Source organism: Ostrea edulis, chromosome 3 (assembly GCF_947568905.1).
Source record: "Ostrea edulis chromosome 3, xbOstEdul1.1, whole genome shotgun sequence".
Taxonomy (NCBI): Eukaryota; Metazoa; Mollusca; class Bivalvia; order Ostreida; family Ostreidae; genus Ostrea; species Ostrea edulis.
Genome location: NC_079166.1, coordinates 67446493 through 67467678, shown reverse-complemented (window position 1 = coordinate 67467678; position 21186 = coordinate 67446493). Strand labels below are relative to the sequence as shown.

The 21186-nt window shown below is 35.8% G+C and overlaps 1 protein-coding gene across 1 annotated transcript; it reads left to right on the top strand.

The window, feature by feature from the left end:
* Positions 1-8636: 8636 nt before the first annotated feature.
* LOC125676077 (uncharacterized) lies at positions 8637-11331 on the top strand. Its single transcript, XM_048913968.2, has 4 exons — positions 8637-8719; positions 9601-9759; positions 10814-10933; positions 11165-11331. The coding sequence occupies exons 1-4, from the start codon at positions 8666-8668 to the stop codon at positions 11300-11302; spliced, it is 471 nt and encodes a 156-aa protein (XP_048769925.1). The 5' UTR covers positions 8637-8665; the 3' UTR covers positions 11303-11331.
* Positions 11332-21186: the final 9855 nt, after the last annotated feature.

Below are 21186 nucleotides of genomic sequence, written 5' to 3'. Positions count from 1 at the left end.
CTGTATTTATTCAGAATTTCCTTTGTAGCAAAATTAAAATATTTACATTTGCCAATCCACTTTCTTATATGACAGTACAAATGAAATTGACATTCAATTTCTTGTAACATGAAGTTGGTCACGTGATCAATTTTTTCTTGCGTATGAAAACCATCACCGCTTCAAATGTCAGTTCCTGTAATTTTACCTGCCTTCTTGCTTATGCAATGCAGTGGGGGTTTAAATCCCGTCCCCCTTTCGCCGCAAATTAAATAATAGAAATAGTGTGAGTAAAATTCCAGATAAGCACCCAAAATGGCTGAGTATTTTGGCTAATTCTTGACTTTCACACACACCACTTTCGTAAACCCGGGATCCGCCACTGCAATGAAATCTTAACAGAAACAAACGCAGCAGGATATTTATAGAGTTTATTTTGTAAACAAACAAGAATTTCATCAATTTATAAAGCAGAAACATTAAACATACCGCTCTGTTGTTTCATTTAAACATTTTTAAATACCATCTGCAACTATGCCTAAACTACAAATTCTGCATGGCGAATTTATAAAATAAAGTTCTATGATATTGGAAACGAAAAAATGTAGGCAGAGTTATAAGCCTATTTACTATGACGGTGATAAGTAAACCTGTTGTTACCTGGCAACTGCAATCACGACTATGACTCGGCATGATCATAAGCGAGGCTGGTTTCGAGGCTCGAAAAAATATGTTCATGTCAGGGTACCGGTGGGAGTATCCATTAAAATCCTACAACAAAAATCTCTCAAGTGAACGAAAACTCTGTCAGTTCGTTTTTATGTTCTCTTACACACACTGAAGGTAAATAAAAGAGGCAACCTACCTGCACTTCGTCTAAATATGTCCTACTGTCTCGAAGGGTCTCCTGCATGGCTACAACCGCGAGTCCTAACGATGAACATACCGTCGTTTCTTTCCAAAAACCTGACTAAGAGCTTAGCGTTAACATGACTCATCATATCCTCCATCAATTCTATCAGATCCTTTGAATTTCTGTCGAAATCTGTGTTCAACAATTGCGTTTTCAACTCAGTAGGCTAGACCAACGCCAGTTTCTCCATCGCTGATCGTGACCAAATCACATCATGGATGTAGTTTACTCTGCTCTTCTTGTTTTCATTTCAGTTAAATTTACGCTCTAAATTACTTTTATTTTACACCTGTTTCGTCTTTTTTAAATCTTCTTAATTGAATATCTATATCTTATGTTTTCTTTGATATTGTACTTAATTTTTTCTCTGTCGATAAAACGCTAACGAACTACATGTATATTTTGTGTTCTACGATCGTTATTTCGGTCATCTGCTAAATAATCATGGAAGCTCGGTAAGACCACAAATCAAAATAAAAAACATAGATATAAGAAATGAAAGGTGAAGATAAAGAACAGTGATCAATCTCGTAACTCCTAAAAGCAATACAAAATAGATAGTTGGGCAAACACGAAGCCTTGGACACACCAGAGGTGGGGTCAGGTGCCTAGGAGGAGTAAGCATCCCCTGTCGACCGGTCACACCCGCCGTGATATCCTAATCGGGTAAACGGAGTTATCTGTAGTCAAAATCAGTACGCCAAAAACGGCCTAACGATCGGTATGAAACACGTCAGACAGCATTTACCCAATGATAGGTTGTATTGCCGAACTAGACCGTTATAACGATCATAGTCTTTGCGAAATGCTGACTTCAATCGAGACTTTTGAGACCCCTGTACCATCAACTTGTATGTCAATACATATAGCTTGCCTCGATCTAAAATATGACTATACACAGAACAAGCTCTTGCGTGTCGAATCAGTTGAAAGATATAAGCATCATATGCAGGTGATAATGGAATATTGCTACATAGATATGGGAAGTTGACGATGGGGAAGCTGAAGTCATCTACTGAAAAAAACAAAACATTGCCATTCTGTGCAAAAATGTAATTGTTCAGCAGGGAATCGAGTCATTCTGATAAAGAATATAAGACTCTCTTATCGATAACCACGAAATATAAGGTAATTCCACTCGAAGGTTGCAAAAAAGCGGTAAAACCCGAGACTTGACCTATGACACCTGGCCTTAAAACAGAGCTGACATATAGTGCAAATGGACATATAGGGACTCAACAGCGATCCATAACGAAGCGAAATGATTGACGTTTTTGCATAGCGTTCACAGTTCACTTTCTTACTTCCAGTATACATTTTTCTTAGGAGATAGCTCATTTTGTGTTTTTGTAATCCTGCATTTCTATTAGTTTCTTCACTTCTTCCTCTACAATATTCTCACTCGAGACTCAATCGTCATGATGACGAGTGTTGTAATTTGCTATTGTAAACTTTCGACGTACTCTTGATACAATTATTTTATATAATAAATATCCATAACATCATTCGAAAAAAAAAAGATAAAAAGAAGTTGTTAAATGTTCCGAATAGGTGTGATCGAACTGACACACCTCTCGCGGGGAAAGCAGTCTTTTTATGATGATGTACAGATAATCAGTAAAGTATGCTGATTTACATCTAATAGTGAAATATCAGTAGATGTATAATGCTTCAAAATAATATCCATGATTGTAAAGGATTACCTTGAAAACATTTCTTATATGTAAGATAATTACCATATTCTTAATAATTCCAGCAGTATATCTCTCCAGCAACAATGTAAATGGTGCTACTGCTAAACTTATGAACATAAAGAAGCCTTCAGCCTGGTGTCTTTCAGTTTCTATCCTTAGTAGCAAAACTCCACATTTAAATTGTATCCGTCTTGACCTATGGTGTTTTGGCGAGTTCATTGAAATACATTTTTCTTGTCAAAAGCGTGATTAAAATGTTCATAGTTTCGTACTACATGTATATATTTGATAGATATTGAATTCATCCAGTCCTGTGCATAATGATATAGATTACTAGTATCAACTAGTTGAACAAAAGGCGATAATGACATTAAGACATGTTCTTTCAATACTCTAAATATCCAAAAGAAAAATTATAATAATGATAATAATAATAATAAAAACCACAACACTCAACAACACCCCCCCCCCCCAACCCTCAATACAACAACAAAACCGCAAAAACCCAATGTGTTTGAATTTTACATGGTTTTGTTTTAGATGTTTTAGATATGCAAGTATCAAATGTATCGTAAATATCAAAACAGTCGTGGCCATGCAATAAGGAAAATACATGATTAAATGAATAAAGCCGTTGATTTATAGTATAAGTGATATGTACATATGTTTGTTTGCGTAAAATGAATTAGGCACAGATGAAAATGCATTGCACAATATCACAGGCACCAATACTCATGAAGCAAAGGCGTATTAATATTTGTGTATACAACATACATGAATGTGTAAATGAGTTTTACAGGGATCGATAGGGACATCTGGTTCATCAATCGTTAACCTAATAGAAATCCTTATCAACACTCATGCAATCATGTCATGGGATTCCGAACGCACTTCACGTTTTGACAGACTTCATGGGGGTCAAACGTACTGAATAGAATACAAGACCTTATATTAGACGTAGGAAGTTGTTAACAGACCTTTTCAGTATTATTATGTTTCTATAACTAAATTTTTTCACACTATTCCCGGACATCGATCAATCCGTGGATATAGAGCGTTTATTTCTTGACCAGGAGGTAGTGAGTTAGAGCCCCACTTCTATCTTCACTGCGTCATTTCATGACGTAAACATTCAGTAGCAAGTGATCTATTACCAAACCCTCTGAATTTACGGGTAAGAGTCTCCTGTCTTTCAGATGAGATTTTGTAAGGTGTTGACACACTAAAGAACTCTCAATTCGACCCTGAGCGACATGCATACATGTAGGTCTACATTTGAGGCACTTCACCCACCACGGGTGTTTTCTCGATATGAGTAATTTGAAATATGCCACTAGGAATAGTCAAATTCATGAATCAGTATATGAGGATGCATCATACAAACAGATTGGGCTGAGTAGGATCATGTCATACATGTAGATATGATTTATCAATTATTACTTTTTAAAATAGAATTTGAATATTTTCGAATAGTAGAATAAATGTTCTAAAGTTCAAAACCGCACTACACATTTGATGTGAAATTCCACTATTGCTTGAAAAGATTTCACCTGGCATGCGACACATAACTTATAAATTGGGTACAGAATTCTAAAATTTCCAGACGAATTTAACAAGATCTTAAAAATCATACAAGTAGGTTTTTAATTTTCTATAGAAAATTTATTTCCCTTGAGAGAAAATTTTAAAGACTTCCACTGATAAAAAGTAAAATTCCCAAGATTTTGTCAAACTCTTGCAAGAGTTGTACTCTCTCGGAGGAGGAATTTCGTTTACAAGATTGTACATTTTATAGAAGTGTTTTCTATGATTTAGATGCGTATTGCTAATACTGTGGAATAATTGAATATCGCTTGGGCTCAATTTTCATGAGTATCCCTATCCCATGAACTTTAAACCATGACAAAATATCTAACGTTTCATTATAGATATATTCATATCTAACGTTTCATTACAGAGAGACCATGTCGACGAAATTGCATCCTAAACTGACAATCCAAAATTGGTCCCACGAATTTAAACGATCCAAAAAATCTTATAGGAAATGAAATAATAAGTCTTTTGTAATTCCAATGGGCAGGAATTGTGCTCCTTTGTTAGCTGACCTGTTTCTATATTCATATGAAGCAGAATTTATTCAAAAACTTCTATGCGAGAAGAAAAAATCTCTTGCTGTGGCCTTCAATTAGACATTTAGATATATCGACGACGTTTTGTCTATTAACAGTAATAACTTTTATTCATATTTCGATTTGATATATCCCTGTGAGCTCGAAATAAAGGACACCACAGCGTCGACCATTACTGCTTTATACTTTGTAGCAATATTCCATTATTACCTGCATATGGCGTTTATATCTCTCTACTGATTCGATACGCAAGAGCTTGCTTGTTCTGCGTATAGTCAATTTTTAAATCGAGGCAAGCTACTGACAAATAAGTTGATGGTACAGGGGTTTCAACAGTCTCTATTGAAGTCAGCATTTCGCAAATTCTGTGGTCGTTATAACGACCTAGTTCTTCAATACAACCTATCATTGGGTCAAATGCTGTCTGACGTGTTTCATACCGATTGTTAGGTGGTTCTTGACACACTGATTTTGACTACGGATAACTCCGTTTACCTGATAAGGATATAGGGCTCACGGTGGGTATGACCGGTCCACAGGGGATGCTTACTCCTCCTAGGCACCTGATCTCGTATCTGGTGTGTCCAGGAGTCCGTGTTTGCTCAACTATCCATTTTGTAATGCTAATAGGAGTTATGAGATTGATCACTGTTCGTTGTCTTCACCTTTCACCGAACAAATCTTCAAAAGTGAATATATGTAAATTTCATCTGCCCGGTATATATTTTGCTTCAAAAACAAAAATATGTGCGAGTTTTTGGGTATGTGTTTATGTTTTCATTCAGATGGAATGTCTGTATGTCGATTTTATCAATATGGGTTTGGCAAATTTCTTTAAGTATTTGTTAAGAAAGTGTGTCTTATGTAATCACCTTTCAAAACAAATATTTAGCATAGTACTATCACCTTTACCATATTGTTGCCATAACCCCAACACAATTTTCGTTTAATATTGTCACCACATACATCTTCCATTACCACAACAACATCACACAAACATTATAGTCATCAACACAATATCATCATCACATCAACATTATCTTCATCACATCACCACAGCGGGGTTAATGTGTCCCGAGTAAAATAACAAAATAACAAGTAATAACAGCATATTGATGCAAGGTGAAGATAACGAACAGTGATCAATCTCATAACTCCTACAAGCAATACAAAATAGATAGTTGAACAAATACGGACCCCTGGACACACCAGAGGTGGGATCAGGTGCCTAGGAGGAGTAAGCATCCCCTGTTGACCGGTCACACCCACCGTGAGCCCCATATCCTGATCAGGTAAACGGAGTTATCCGCAGTCAAAATCAGTGTGCCAAGAACGGCTTAACAATCGGTATGAAACACGTCAGATTAAAAAGTAAAATTCTTTCAAGCGTCGCATATTTTTAGTAAAAATCGTTTGTCAATGCAAGGTGAAGATAACGAACAGTGATCGATCTCATAACTCCTACAAGCAATACAAAATGGATAGTTGGGCAAACACGGACCCCTGGACACACCAGAGGTGGGATCAGGTGCCTAGGAAGAGTAAGCATCCCCTGTTGACCGGTCACACCCGCCGTGAGCCCTATATCCTGATACATAAACAAACATCGTATCACGTGGGGAAATCTTTTGCTTAACTATTACGTCGTCATACAATGACGTAGAGTTATTTTTATCGGCTAGAATTTTAGTTGTTTATCATCTCAGTACAGGTGAAAGATGCACTCAAATCATTTACAGTTTGTGCTTGATATGTCGATATTGATATGGTAAATTTAAAGAGTGATAGGGATCGGTACAATATCCTCTCAAATATAGCAATTTCCATAATCTCAACTCAAATGTTGGGCATTTTCCACATTCACATCCAAATCGTATCTAAACGAGGCAAAATACTGTACATTCCGTATCAAAATCCTAAATCTGCAACTAGTTACCTTTCTGAATATGCCTTAATCGAAATAAAATATTGTCATCTTTCACCTGTAACGAGTCGATATGTACATGCGTTGGATTTCTTTATTCCAAATGACTATACACATCGGGGGCGATATCAAGGTCACAAAATGATGTAAAGATTACTTTACAGTTTTTTGTGCACATACTATATATAAAAATATGAGACTTATATATTATCGAAGAAAACTGGGGGAAAAATCAACTGACAAACAAATTTAAACACATACAGCTTGAACACTAGATAACTGCGATAAATAGCGAGAAAATATGAGATGTTCCCCGCGATACAACTATAGACCTGTACGTCGTGACGCACTTTTATATTGTGACGTCATATAGTATGAAATGCACAGAGGTACATTTTATGATGTTTATTTTAACTTTACTCGGGACACCTTAACCCTGCCGCGAAGAGTATAGTCACCACCACCGTATCATCATCACTCCAACATTATACTCATCACCACAATATCATCATCATGACAATAACATTATAGTCATCATACCAACATTGTTATCATAATCACCACAATAACTTCATCACACCTGCATTATAGTCATCACACCAACATTATAGTCATCATCACAATAACATCATGACACCAACATTATCATCATCACACCAAAATTACAGTCAACATCACAATATTTTCATATTATCAATAGCATCATCACACCAACATTATAGTCATCACCACGATATTATCAACACACCAACAGTATAGTCACCACCACAATAGCATCATGACACCTACATTATCATCAACACACCAACACTATAGTCATGGTCACAATATTATCATCACATCGAAATTATAGTCACATTATCATTACATCAAAATTTTAGTCATCACCACGATATCAACATTACCACATTATCATTCTTGCACTAATATTAACATCATTACTACATTACTATCATCACACACCATTATCATCACACAATCATCATCATACCAACATTATCATCATCACACCAATATTATCATCATCACCACACCATCATTATGACATCAATATCATCTCCACTATTTCATCATCACACCAACATTAACATACTATCATCATTACTTTACAATCAACACATCACCACCGTCATCCTACACCATCAGCATCATCATACCACCAGCATCACCACAGGATAATCACATCTCCACCATCATCCTACACCCTCAGCATCATCAGACCGCCAGCATCACAACACGATAATCACATCACACATCCACACAGAATACATATTCATGGGAGGATAAACATGAAAAGGACGACGAAGTTTGACTGTATTTGTCGGTTTGTTGATAGTGCATTCTATGGTTTTAAATGTTTTGTTGTATATGCTATTTTAAGGGGAAAGATGCAAACTGCAAACAGTATAATATATTTCCCCGAATGAAACCCTGAGGTGTAGGAAAGTTGTTGTAGTGTATCTTCTGGTGGACTGTTAGACCCCGAGGGTCTCTACAGCCCAGTAGCTAAGTATTTCGTTACTAGCTTGAAAATACGGATTTATATTTAATTGCTTTTTCCAAATTTAGAAATTCATTTCAAAATTAAGGATTATCTCCCTCAGGCATAGCTCTTATCCTGGACGAATTTGACTCCACTTTTTTTCACACTGTTTTCCCCTATTAGCTCTAAAACTTCATTGTTATTTCGGATTTCATAGATTTTGGTTGAGCATCACTGAAGAGACATTATTTTTCGAAATGCGCATCTGGTGTATCAAAATTGGTACCGTATAAGTTTTGCATCGTTAGAAATATCAGAACAGGTGTCCTTTACAAGGGAATACTGCAGGTATATTTCCGCAAAAATATACCTCCTTATACAATTGTATCTGTGAGAAAGGTTCAGAGCACTTATTCTTATAAGGGCTTTCTAGATATCCTTAAATATACATTAAAGTCAAAGGTCAAAGAAGAGAACGTTAAAGTATAAGACAGTTTATATGTTACCTAGATAAGACTGTGCTGTTCCAAACAGACCAAGACGATGGACGGTCTATTATCGCTGGTAATTGGCCTGAATATTCTGTGTTCTCTCTTTGTAAGTAATAATCTACAACAACTGGGGTATGGTAATCACTGGGGTATACACTAAACATAATATATCACAATTTAAAAACAGAAAGGAATCGTTTCTTGGGGGTGTTGCCAATGAGGTAACTTTGACAGTGTTTGAATAAGATTTACAATCATTCATTTTGTAAACCTCATGCTATCTAAACATACGCACTAAAATGTTATTAGCACGCGATAACTATGCTCAAAAATAGTGAAAATAAAACCACAACGAAAATGACATTCTACACAGTGAATGTGATTGGAAGTTTTTAAATATTAAACTAGTGCATCATGATCTTAATTTAAAGTTAATTATTTGAACTATAAAAACCCTCGGATCATGCATGATTATAGTACATGTTGGTGTTTTCAGGTTTGTAGATACCACAAAGTTTAATGACAAAGTTAAGATTGATTGTATATTGTTTAACTTCCTACTCGAGAATTTTTCACTCACTCGGAGACGTCACCATTGTTGGTGAAGCCCCGTGAAGGGCTGTAAAATTTAGGCCTATGCTCGACGCTTACGGTCTTTGAGCAGGGAGGGATCTTTATCGTGCCACACCTGCTGTGACACGGGACCTCGGTTTTTGAGGTCTCATCCGAAGGACCGCCCCATTTAGTCGCCTCTTACATGAAGCAGGGAGTACTGAGGACCTATTATAACTCGAATCCCCACGGGACACAAAGTTAAGAAACTCATCTGTAAGCTGCGACACCTCAGATCATTTCTGAAAAAAAACCCAACAACACTTCTATTCCGTTTATATACTCGTAATATTTCTTACAAAAATGTTGTTTAAATTTCCAAAGTTCATTCCATGTCGGATAAAACTACAACATACAATCCATATATATTTCTAGCATTTCAGCAATCCAGCATCTATACACGTGACAACAAGGAAGACTACTGCACACCATCACGCGACCCATAAAGCAACCACCCATCACACTACAACCCCACGCCCAACTCATGAAAGTGGCGAATGGTCATATACCTTTTACTATTACGACAGTGTTTCTGTAAGATTTTTTCCTATCTTTAAGCAAATTCCTAAATCAATTGTGCGTTAAAAATTCACATCGTGGATGTTGTAATCTTACGATACGTCTCATACTGAACCTGACTCCGACAAAAGTATCCACAGAGTAGCAATAAAACGAGACATTCATATAATACTGGAACACCACCATGTCCGGAGATGTTTTAAAAAGTACTGGCTATTTTTTTTCAAAGTTTATGGAAATTTTATATACCTTGTTCTGTCATATTCATTCCTAACGGCGGATGTGACCGGTCGACAGGGGATGCTTACTCCTCCTAGGTACCTGATCCCACCTATGGTGTGTCCAGGGGTCGTGTTTGCCCAACTCTCTATTTTGTATTGCTTATAGTAGTTTTGAGATTGATCGCTGTTTGTTATCGTCACCTTTCATTCATCCCTAATAAGCGTAAAAAACCCCAAGGAAAATGGGAGAGGGTTGGGTTAAGTCGGGTGGTCTAAGGGCACAGTGAACTCCCAAAGGATAGGAGAATATCAAATTTCTTTTGTCCGTTTTTTTTCCAGGTGACGGACGGACGGATCTAAGAAATATATATATACAAGACATCAAAACCAAAACTTCCCTTTTTTGATATAAAAATAGCATGCCATTATTTCTTTATCCAATCACGAAATGAACTTTTTGAATGATTTATACTTTTAGTTACAACGATACACCACTTGACCTTTGATGTAACGCAATAAAAGCTATATATTAAAACCCAAATGCGTTCAATACTTATATTCACATCTGCTTGTTCTTGATACTAAGGTTAATTATGACTCTAGATGTTACCTCTCATATACATGTAAGGTAAATCATAAAAGAGAAAGCTGAAGTATATTATTTCTTAAATATATTTTTGACATCTATTTTATTCATTTATTTTTCTTCTTCAATGTTTTCATTTTTTTTTTTTTTACAGAGGTTCGTATGGTTAGGTATTACGTACTTTATATTTGCCTGGAAAAGAGATTAATTCCATGTCTGATGAAGGCTGGTCTAATTTTAAGCTTACATATTTTAATTTTAGCACTACTTTTGTGGCTATCACTCATCGCGAGTAGTGTCGAAGGGTTACTGTCTTTGCTATCATGTTCCCTATGAAAACCGTGCTGATATACACTCACCTTTGACACTAATGAAAATGGAGGTAAGAATATTACATGTAATGTGCACGATATCTACATAATATATGCAGTCATACTCTCTGAAAAGTATCGTAATTTTGTCTTTGTAGTAAGTTGCACAAAGTTCGTTATTTTCATGTTAAATCCTTTGAACAAGAACGAAATCCCCGGAGTCAATAGTTGTCTTGCTTCTTTGTTTTGTAGCTTTCCAAACTTGAATTTGACATAATTCGATTTTGCTTTATATTTTACAGACACATATCTACGAGCTGTATAGGTCGGGTAATCACGTGATAACAGAAGACCTGCAGTTCTACAGCAAGCCTAATTACGATATGTGTCATAACCACGGAAAGAGACCAAACGTCACGACTTATCTGTTGTACGACTAATCAGAATATAAAGTCATACTCAAACGTCACGACTTATCTGTTGTACGACTAATCAGAATTTACAGTCACACTCAAACGTCACGACTTATCTGTTGTACTAGAACCAATCAGAATATACGGCCATGCTCAAACGTCACGACTTATCCGTTGTTCGACTAATCAGAATATACAGTTGTACTCACAGTTCATCCTCTTATCATTGTTTTCCATTGTATTACATTCAGTGCAGTTTGACTATCCATTTTTCAACGAAATGAAGAAACAACACTACAACAACTGCGGCTCTCGCGTATCCCACTATCGTTGGCCTAATGCGACATAGAAAAAAAAACATTGCCTTTCGCATTGTAAGAATATATACTATAGATGCAGATTGACATCCACACTTTGCGACGAAGAGACCGACTCATCGCATTTCGAAAGACGATATGAACCAAGCAAGTTTTCCTATCATGACCGAGGAGACGCACCTCTGCATAAGGCAGCAACACTAGTCTCAGACTAACTGCACTCCCGATCTATATGTCAGATGTAAGACTTGACTGCACTCCCGATCTATATGTAAGAAGTAATTGCTCCATCAAGGACTAATTGCATCCTCGGTTGGTGTTAGGCCTAATTTTACCAGCTCCCAAAGATAGCACTAGGTCTCAATGTACTTTCAGTCAGTCCTAGGACTAATTTCATTCCTAATTGATACTAAGTAGGTGCCAGGCTTGGATTTCGTGACAAATTCTCAAATCTAAATTCGAGTAAAATCTCAGACTTAAATCCAGCCAGGTCTGGATTCCTCGAAATAATCCGAAACTTAAATTTCCGTTTTCTTTTCAAATTCAAAATTTCAATAAAATCTCCCACTTCAGTCCAAGTTTCGACTTAAGCTTATTTTGAGAATTACTGGCTTGATATAATTGTATCGTAGCCCACATGTACATATAACCGAACCCCAATAATGCCTAGGTCTAACTGCACCTAAGTCGGTGCAAGGTTTAAGTGACAACAGTATTCGGTACCATGTTTAAGCGTTCCCATATGGTACAGGGTCTATCTGTACCCCTACTCAGTGTCGCCTCTTTGAGAAGATTAAGATTCTCGACCTTTATGGGTGATTAGTTGTTCTTTAGCAAAATGTCAATGTTTGCATATCGTTCTTTTTCATATACGAAGTCTAGTAGACAAGTTGTTTTGAGAGCGTAAAGAAAAATCCTTAGGTAATAAAATAAATGAATTCTATATACAAAAACGACGTAACTGTCGGAAGGAATTAGTAAAAATGTTAACGGGGCATGGCAGTTTTATCAAAATAATTCTTTTTCCTACTTGGTAAAATCTTAATTAAGGTATATTTTGAAAACTATTGTTTTCTTACGCCGTTGAGGACGTCTGTGAACTTGTTGTTAACGGCGTTGTCATATAAGCACCAAACATCCATGGTTACTTTTCTTGTACGGAAATTGTCAACAGAAAAAAACTACTTTCTATCATGTTACGGGATGTTGACAAAATCTAGGGCTTCTCGTGGATGTGACCGGTCGACAGGGGATGCTTACATCTCTTAGGCACCTGACCCCACCTCTGGTATGGCCAGGAGTCCGTGTTAAGTTAACCTCTTTATTTTGTATTCCTTATAGGAGTTGTTCGTTATCTTTATATTTGAAGAATACATGTAGGTGATCGTCACACTTTGCATGCAAATAATTATATGCCTGATTCCTATGTTCAGCTCTTGAAAAAGAAAGGGTGTTATGTCGTAATGTAATGGAACAATGATTCATATTAGGTATTTCTAAATGAATTCTGAATACCAGTTGTCGATTTACACGCATATTAAAATGTCTTACAATTTTTGTGATGTAAACAATGGCTAGCGTCTTCATTTATTTACAAATAAATAGGTTTTAGCAAATTCAAAGGACTCTGTGGTGTCTTTTATCTCGAGTTCACAGGGATATACCGTATCGATATATGAATGAAAATTACCATTGTTAATAGCAAGGTGAAGATAACGAACAGTGATCAATCTCATAACTCCTACAAGCAATACAAAATAGATAGTTGGGCAAACACGGACCCCTGGACACACCAGAGGTGGGATCAGGTGCCTAGGAGGAGTAAGCATCCCCTGTTGACCGGTCACACCCGCCGTGAGCCCCATATCCTGATCAGGTAAACGGAGTTATCCGCATTTAAAATCAGTGTGATAAAACGTCGTCAATATATCTAAATGTCGAGTTGAAGGCCACACCAAGATATATTTTCTTCTCATGTAGAAGTTTTCTTTTTTAATAAACTCTATTTTATGAGAATATAAAAGCAGGTCAGCTGATAAAGTAGCACAATTTGTACCCATGGAAATTCCAACAGACTGTTGGAATACCTGATCACCAAAAACTACGAAGATATTGTCAATGAGAAACTCTAGCATATTTTTATTTCAACTTCAGAATACTTGTGCTTGAAATTAAAATGGTGTTTAACGAAGTAATGTTTTGGTTGACGAATCAATAGATACGAATATTTCATTTTGTTCATTTTTGTTGACGAAGCAACTGTTTATGATGTCAAAAAGTCTAGTCTTTAATTTATCATGAGTGATGGTCGTGTGAAGTGTTGAAAAGCCATATGTTTTGAAGTTGTTGATTTGAGAAGTTTTGCAATTTCAAATTTACTAACTGTTCTTTAGAGTTTTGTAGTATCAACATTTAATTTACATCACATCTGGCATATGTAGTCGCTCAACACGTTTGACGTTTCTCCTTCACAGCTGTTAATATTTTCGTGAGGAGCAATATAAGGCTAGGTAGACTATTTACAGGATCAAGCGATATATCTTTCTTTGTAAAGGTTTTTGCGACGTTCAGGAATCAAGTATAGGTATGATAACTAATATTCATCCATCCCATTTACAGGGATATTGAATATGTCTAAAACTGAAGCATGATTTGGAAGAGTCGCTAGTCTTTCAAATGAGACTGTGTAAGGCGTTGGTACAATAAACAACCCTCAATGCTACAATCCTCAGCACCATGTATAGGTCTAAATTTGGGACACTTCACCTCCCACGGGTGTTTTATCGATATGAGTAATTCCTGCAATTTGAAATATGCTACTAGGAATAGGTAAATCCATGAATCAATACATGAGGATGCATCAAACAAACAGATCGTTTATAAAATATTCAGAGTAGTATCATGTCATAGGTATGACTTATCAATTACTACATTTGTATTTTGATAAAATCAGAATATTTTGAATAGTGTACCGGTATATGAATGTTATAAAGTTTGATATTGCGCTACACAATCGATTAATCTACGACACTCCCGATGTAAAAATCTACTTTCGCTTTAATTTTTTTCACCTGGCATAGGGGTCATACATGTACATGTAATTTATGGATTTTTCAATTTCCAGACGGATTTAATCAGATCTTAATGTAGTTATGAGATTGATCACTATTCGTTATCTTTACCTTGCATCTTAACAATCATACTAGTTGGTTTCTAACTTTCTTGCAGGAAACGTATTTCATTTGAGAGAAACCGGTAGCAGTGGCTCAGTGGTAGAACGTTTGCCTTGTGTTAGGAAGGTCTTGAGTTCAATACCCACTAGGTCTATGTACGGATCAAACTTAAAGACGTAAACATAGTGATTGTTCCTTCGTCAAATGCTCAGCATTTAGAAGTGTGAATTATTGGTCTTTCGTCTATGACCTTAGAAACAAAGGTCCTGTGTTGCGACAGGTGTTGGCAAGTTAAAGAACCATCACTGCTACGTGTACGGCCGTAAGCGCTATGCATAGGTATAAATTTGTTGCACCTAACCTCCAACTGGTGACGTCTCAATATGAGTGAACAATCCTTGACAGCATGTAAACACAAGCAAACAAGCAAGCAACTCTCGGAGTAAAGTTTCCAGGGATAAATAATACAATTCCTCAGCTTTTGTCAAAATGTTACTAAAATTGTACTCTTTTGTAGGCTGAATTTCGTTTTCAAGATAGTTAATTGAAAAATTTATAGAATTCTTTTGTATTTCTAAAGAAAACACACGCGACGTTTCTGACATTTCCTCTTAAATTATTTTTTCATCTCGATATGAACAGCATTTGCACGATTTCCGAAATAGGTTTAGATTTTATATTATAGGAAAATCATTACTGTTTGTATGTCAACCTGGGTAGTTCAGAGGGTAGGTCGCAAAACTAATACAAGTTAAGTGTTCCGGGTGCGCTACCAGAATGTTCCAAATTTTTTTTTCTACTTCTATGTTAAATTCATACATCTTACTGTGATATGTGCAACCTTCTACAGTTTTACTAAGAAAGTTTGGGAAAAAGAAGTATAATAAGACACTAACCAAAATGAAAGCATACAAAGCGAGTTCCATCCGCTCTCCTCTTTATGGCAGTGACCACCTATTCGTCACAAGAACGGAAACCTCATTTTTTTCAAATGAGATTCCTCCGACGAAAACTTGGTATCATCTGGCAAGACAAGGTAACAAACAAGTTCTTACAAGAGCCGGTATATTGCCAGTTTATCATATATAGATAAACATATTATTTCATGCATATAGTAGTCTTATGGGTTATGAAAAGAACGACAACTCTTATAAGTAATTCCACAACACCCCCTTCTTTTTATTACGAACGACAGATATTATTAGTAGCTCCCACTTATTACTTTCGGAGCATGCGCGTCATTTACTTTCTTTTTTGTCTCAGCATCCAACTTTGGTACTGGCAAAAAATATCGAAAAATATAATCGTGCAACATCGACGTTCTTTTAAAGAAATAAATTATCAAACTCAACGGTAAAAATGCTGAGGGCAAAATGGCAACGTGCATCGAAATCAAGAAGCCCATACGCTACACAACCGGCGTCCAGTGTATCTTCAAGAAGTGTATTGACCCGGGGGCGTCTACAGCAGGACAATCTTCAAGGGTTACTAAGTCTTCATCCTGCGCTTCATCATCGTCGTTGAGGACAACGCAAATAGATGGGGAATCTTTTCAACAGTCACTCGGTATCAACATTCCCTCTGTAACAGTGAATGCGAGTCCTGTTGCTAATCTCGTGCCCGAAACGGTGAAACATCATTTCGTATCAAGAGAAACGTAATAAAAAGAAAATCAATGCACTAGTTACATCAAATATCGCCAACAAAACTATATCTGTCTTCACGTACCAGGGCTGTAACAGAGCAAGTATATCTAAACTTGGACTCTACAGCCACACAAGATGATTACTATCAACTACGTCACGAGATGCAGACTGAAGGAGGCCAAAAAAAAAATGTAACACGTAAAAGTCGACTTTAAATTTTACTGGCAACAAACATGAACTACCAAATATGCCAACTCTAAAACAAATATGATAATATACCCCCAAGATATTTTGTAGAAACGAGATAGAACTCAAGTGAATTGTATGTGAAATGTCACGAAAATTGAGAAACGTCGCTTATGTCCTTAAATACATATTGATGATACTGTGGAGAAATTGAATTTTGTGTGAAGTAATTTTCGTGAGTCCCCCTATCCCATCAACATTAAACCATGACGATATATTAAATTTATATAATGTTTCATAATACAGAAACCATGCCCACCATCCTAAAAAATGACAATTCACGAAGATTGGTCCCACGAATTTAAATGATTCAACAGCATACAAAATGAAATAATCCCGTACAAATAAATTTAAATGTATGTATATTTCAACTACCTGGTATATTGCGTCCAAAACAAGAAATATATGCGCAGGTTTTGGGCATCAGTTTATCTTTCTCTATAAATGGACTTTCTGTATTTCGGTTTTATCAATATAGGTTTGGAAAATTTCTCTAGGAAATTGTTAAGAAAGTGTTTCATATGTTAGCACCTTTTGAAACAAATACAAATATGCCACTACTATCATATTTCCACATCATTATCATCACCTGCATACCACCATCACATCAACATTATTTCAAATCACCACTACATAAATCGTCCATTATCACATCATCACACAAACACTACCATCACCACATTATAATTATAACATCATTATACCACACCAACATTATGATCATCACATTTAAATTATCATCATACCAATATTATCATCATCACACGAACGTTCGTTATTATTTTCACCATATTATCATCCGCACAGCGACATTATAATCATTTCACCAAAATAATCATCATCAGACCAACATTATCATCATCATCATCATCATCCCATTATCATCATAACAGCAACAATGTCACCATCGCATCAACATTATTACCATTATCTTCACATCAACATTATCATCATCACAGGAACAATATCATCATACTCACCAATAATATTGCATCACCACATTATCATCATAATCATCACCGTTATCCTCACCACACCGACGTTATCATCACCATTACCACAATATCATCATATCATTGATATAATCACCACCACCACATTATCATCATCACACAAACACTATCATTATCATCACCACATTATCATCAACATCATCACCACCACACTATCATCACATCGACATTAACACTATCCTCATCACTTTACAATCAACCCATCTTCATATCACCACATTATCATCATTTGGTACGATAAAGATCCCGCTGCTCAAAGGCCGTAAGCACCGATGATAGCCCCAACTTTTGCAATCTTTCACCGGTAATGGTGACGTCTCCATATGAATAAACAAAATTCGAGCGGGTGGCTAAACAATACATAACCAACCAACCATCAGCATAATCAGACGAGTATCATCAAAAGACGATAATCACATCTCAAATGCACAAAGCATACATATTCATGGGAGGATAAACATGAAACGGAGTCTGACTCTTATTGCAGGTTTGTTAATCGTGAATTCCATGGTTTTATAATTTCCTGTTTTTGTTTTTAAAATTAGAAATAAAAACTAAACTCTGAATAATTCATTTTCCCGAATGAAATCTTGCGGTGGAAGACGAAAAGCATAGTTGTTGTAGGATATCCTGAGAAATATCAGAACAGATGCCCTTTACATAGAGGTTTCTCAGGCACATTTAGCTACCAATAACTCCATCCAAGTATGTATCCTTATACAATCGTATGTGGAAAGGGCTACGAGCACTTATTCTTCTGATAAGGTATGTCTAGATATCCTTAAATATATATTAAAGTCAAAGGTCAAAGAAAAGAACGTTAAAGGTACTGATTCACGATTTTACCCAAAATTTTGTTTTTCACTTTTAATGATCAAAATATACTGTCTAATGTGTTTGAAAGATTTCACATGAAAATTAAGGTGATATATCATCATAGAAGTTCATTTTAGAGAGTTTATTATTTGTTTTGTAAACAAAGATTGCAGTATGCTATTGCTTACGAAATTTTCAAAAAAAAAATGGATATCGTTCTCAGTATTAATATATCTTTCACATTTCAAGCATTGTTGGGGTGAAATGTGTCATCTAAAAGTTAAAATTTGTGACTATGCAAAATTAAGATGTATTATATTACAAAATCAATAGTTCACTTGTGTGTTTGTTTACAGAAAAAGACTCGAGTCTTTGTTTACATAACACATATTTAAGGCTAAAATATTACCTTTATTCTTGCATTCAGAAGGTCAAAATTATGGCTGTCAACATTAAATGAGCTATATTTCTCATGTTTAACATCAAAAATGAAAAATATTTTTATCAAAAATCGTGAACCAGTCCCTTTAAAAAGTATAAAGTGCAAGACAATATGTTACTTACATAAGGTTGTGCAGTTCTAACCAGACGAAGACGATATATCATCGCTGGTAATTGGCCTGAATATTCTGTTTTCTCTCTGTGTAAGTAATGGTCTACAGTAATAAGTGGGACACGATAATATCCTAAACATATTATTTTACGATTTAAAAACAAAAAAGAATCGTTTCCTGGGGTGTTACTAATGAGATAACTCAAACAAGTTTTAGATAAGACTTGCAATCATTCATTTTACGACCATCACATCTAAATATATATGTATCCACTAAAGTGTTATGAGCATGCAATAATAATACTCAAACATGGTGAAAATAAAAACAAAGAATGAGATTGTATACAGTGTACTTGCAAGGTAATTTTAGAATAAAACAGTCAACATATCGAATTCTTGCATCATGATCTTAACATAGAATCAACTATTTGACCTATAAAACCCCCACGTCATGCATGGTTCCAGTAGCTGTGTTCAGCTTTGTAGATACATTGTACTACAAAGTTTATTGATATAGTTAAGAAACTCATTTGTATCAAATCATCAATAAATTATCACTTCAGATCATTTTTATAAAATCACACTGCAGAAGTTGGCAATTTGTTTGAATTTACGTGATTTTATTTCTTTCGTATTATATATTTTTAGATACAATTTAAAGTTTAAAAGTTCATTTCATATGAGGTAAAATTTTAACAGTTATGTATTTCTAGCATTTCAGCGATCCAGCATCTGTACACGTGACAACAAGGAAGACTACTTCGCACCATCACATGACCCATCAAGCAACAACCACCCATCATACTACAACACCACGCCCAACTCCCGAGAGAACCGAATGGTCATATACCTTTCACTATTACGACAGAGTTTCAGTAAAAACTTTTTACTATCTTTAAGCAAACTCCAAAACTAACTGCTTGTCCAAAATTCACACAGTGATGTTACAATCTTACGATAACTCTCATACTGAAGCGAACCTTCAAATCATATGTTTGTCTAACAATCACATCGTTAATGCTACAATTTTACGTCTTTTCCGTAAGAGTTCTCACTGAAGCTGACTGCGACAAAGTATTCAGAAAGTAGCAACAAAATGAGGTCTTCATATAACACTGGAAGACCACCATGTCCGGAGATATTTATACCCGTACTCTGTAAATTAGTTCGGGCATATTGTTGTTACCCTGGTCCGTCCATCCGTCTGTCACACTTTCATTTTCATTAATCCCTTCTTTTGTTACGAAGTAACCACTTGATCTTTTGGAATATGATAGATTGTTTTCTGTAGATGTGGAATAAGGTTTCGAAACTTTGAAGTTTACCCTGGAGGCCAATTGGGGGTAAACAACGATGTTTTTCTACAAAATCCCGGTTCTCAGAACTCCTCTTACATTTTACGCAGTAGCTAAATCACCTTTCGGAAGATGAGTCTTGTAGATGTGCCATAAGGTTTTAGAATTTTCATTTTCGCCCTGTGAACCAAAATAGGGGTCGGAAACAACGTTTTTCTACAAAAACCTGGTTCCCAGAGCTCCTCCTATATTTTATGCAGTATCCAAATCATATTTTGAAAGATGATTAGTGGTGTCTTGTAGATGTGCAATAAGGTTTGAAATTCATATTTTTACCCTGGGGTTGAAAATGTGAAGATAACAAAGTGATCAATCCTATAAGTGAATTCATTCTGGTTTCCAGAACTCTTACTTTTTGCACAGTAGACAAATAATCTTTTGAAAGATAATTGATGGTGTCCTGTACATAGGTAATAAAGTTTCTGAATTTTCATTTTCAACCAAGGCCGAAATGAGGTAACAAACGACGCTTTTTTCATAAAAAACCTTAGTTTGCAAGACTCCTCTTATAATTGAAACAGTAGCCAAATCATCATTTGAAATATGACTGATAGTGTCCTCTAGATGTGCAATAGATGTCTGAAATTTTCATGTTCACTGCAAGGGCCAAATTGGGGTAAAATTAAGCTTTTTAACAACATTTTTAACTTACATTTTACGCAGTAGCAAATTAATTTTCTGATAGATAATTGGTGGTGTCATGTAGATGTGCAATACGGCTTCAGATATTTCATTTTCACCCTGGGGGCCTATTGGGGGTTGATAAACGTTTTTCTATAGAAAAATCTTGTT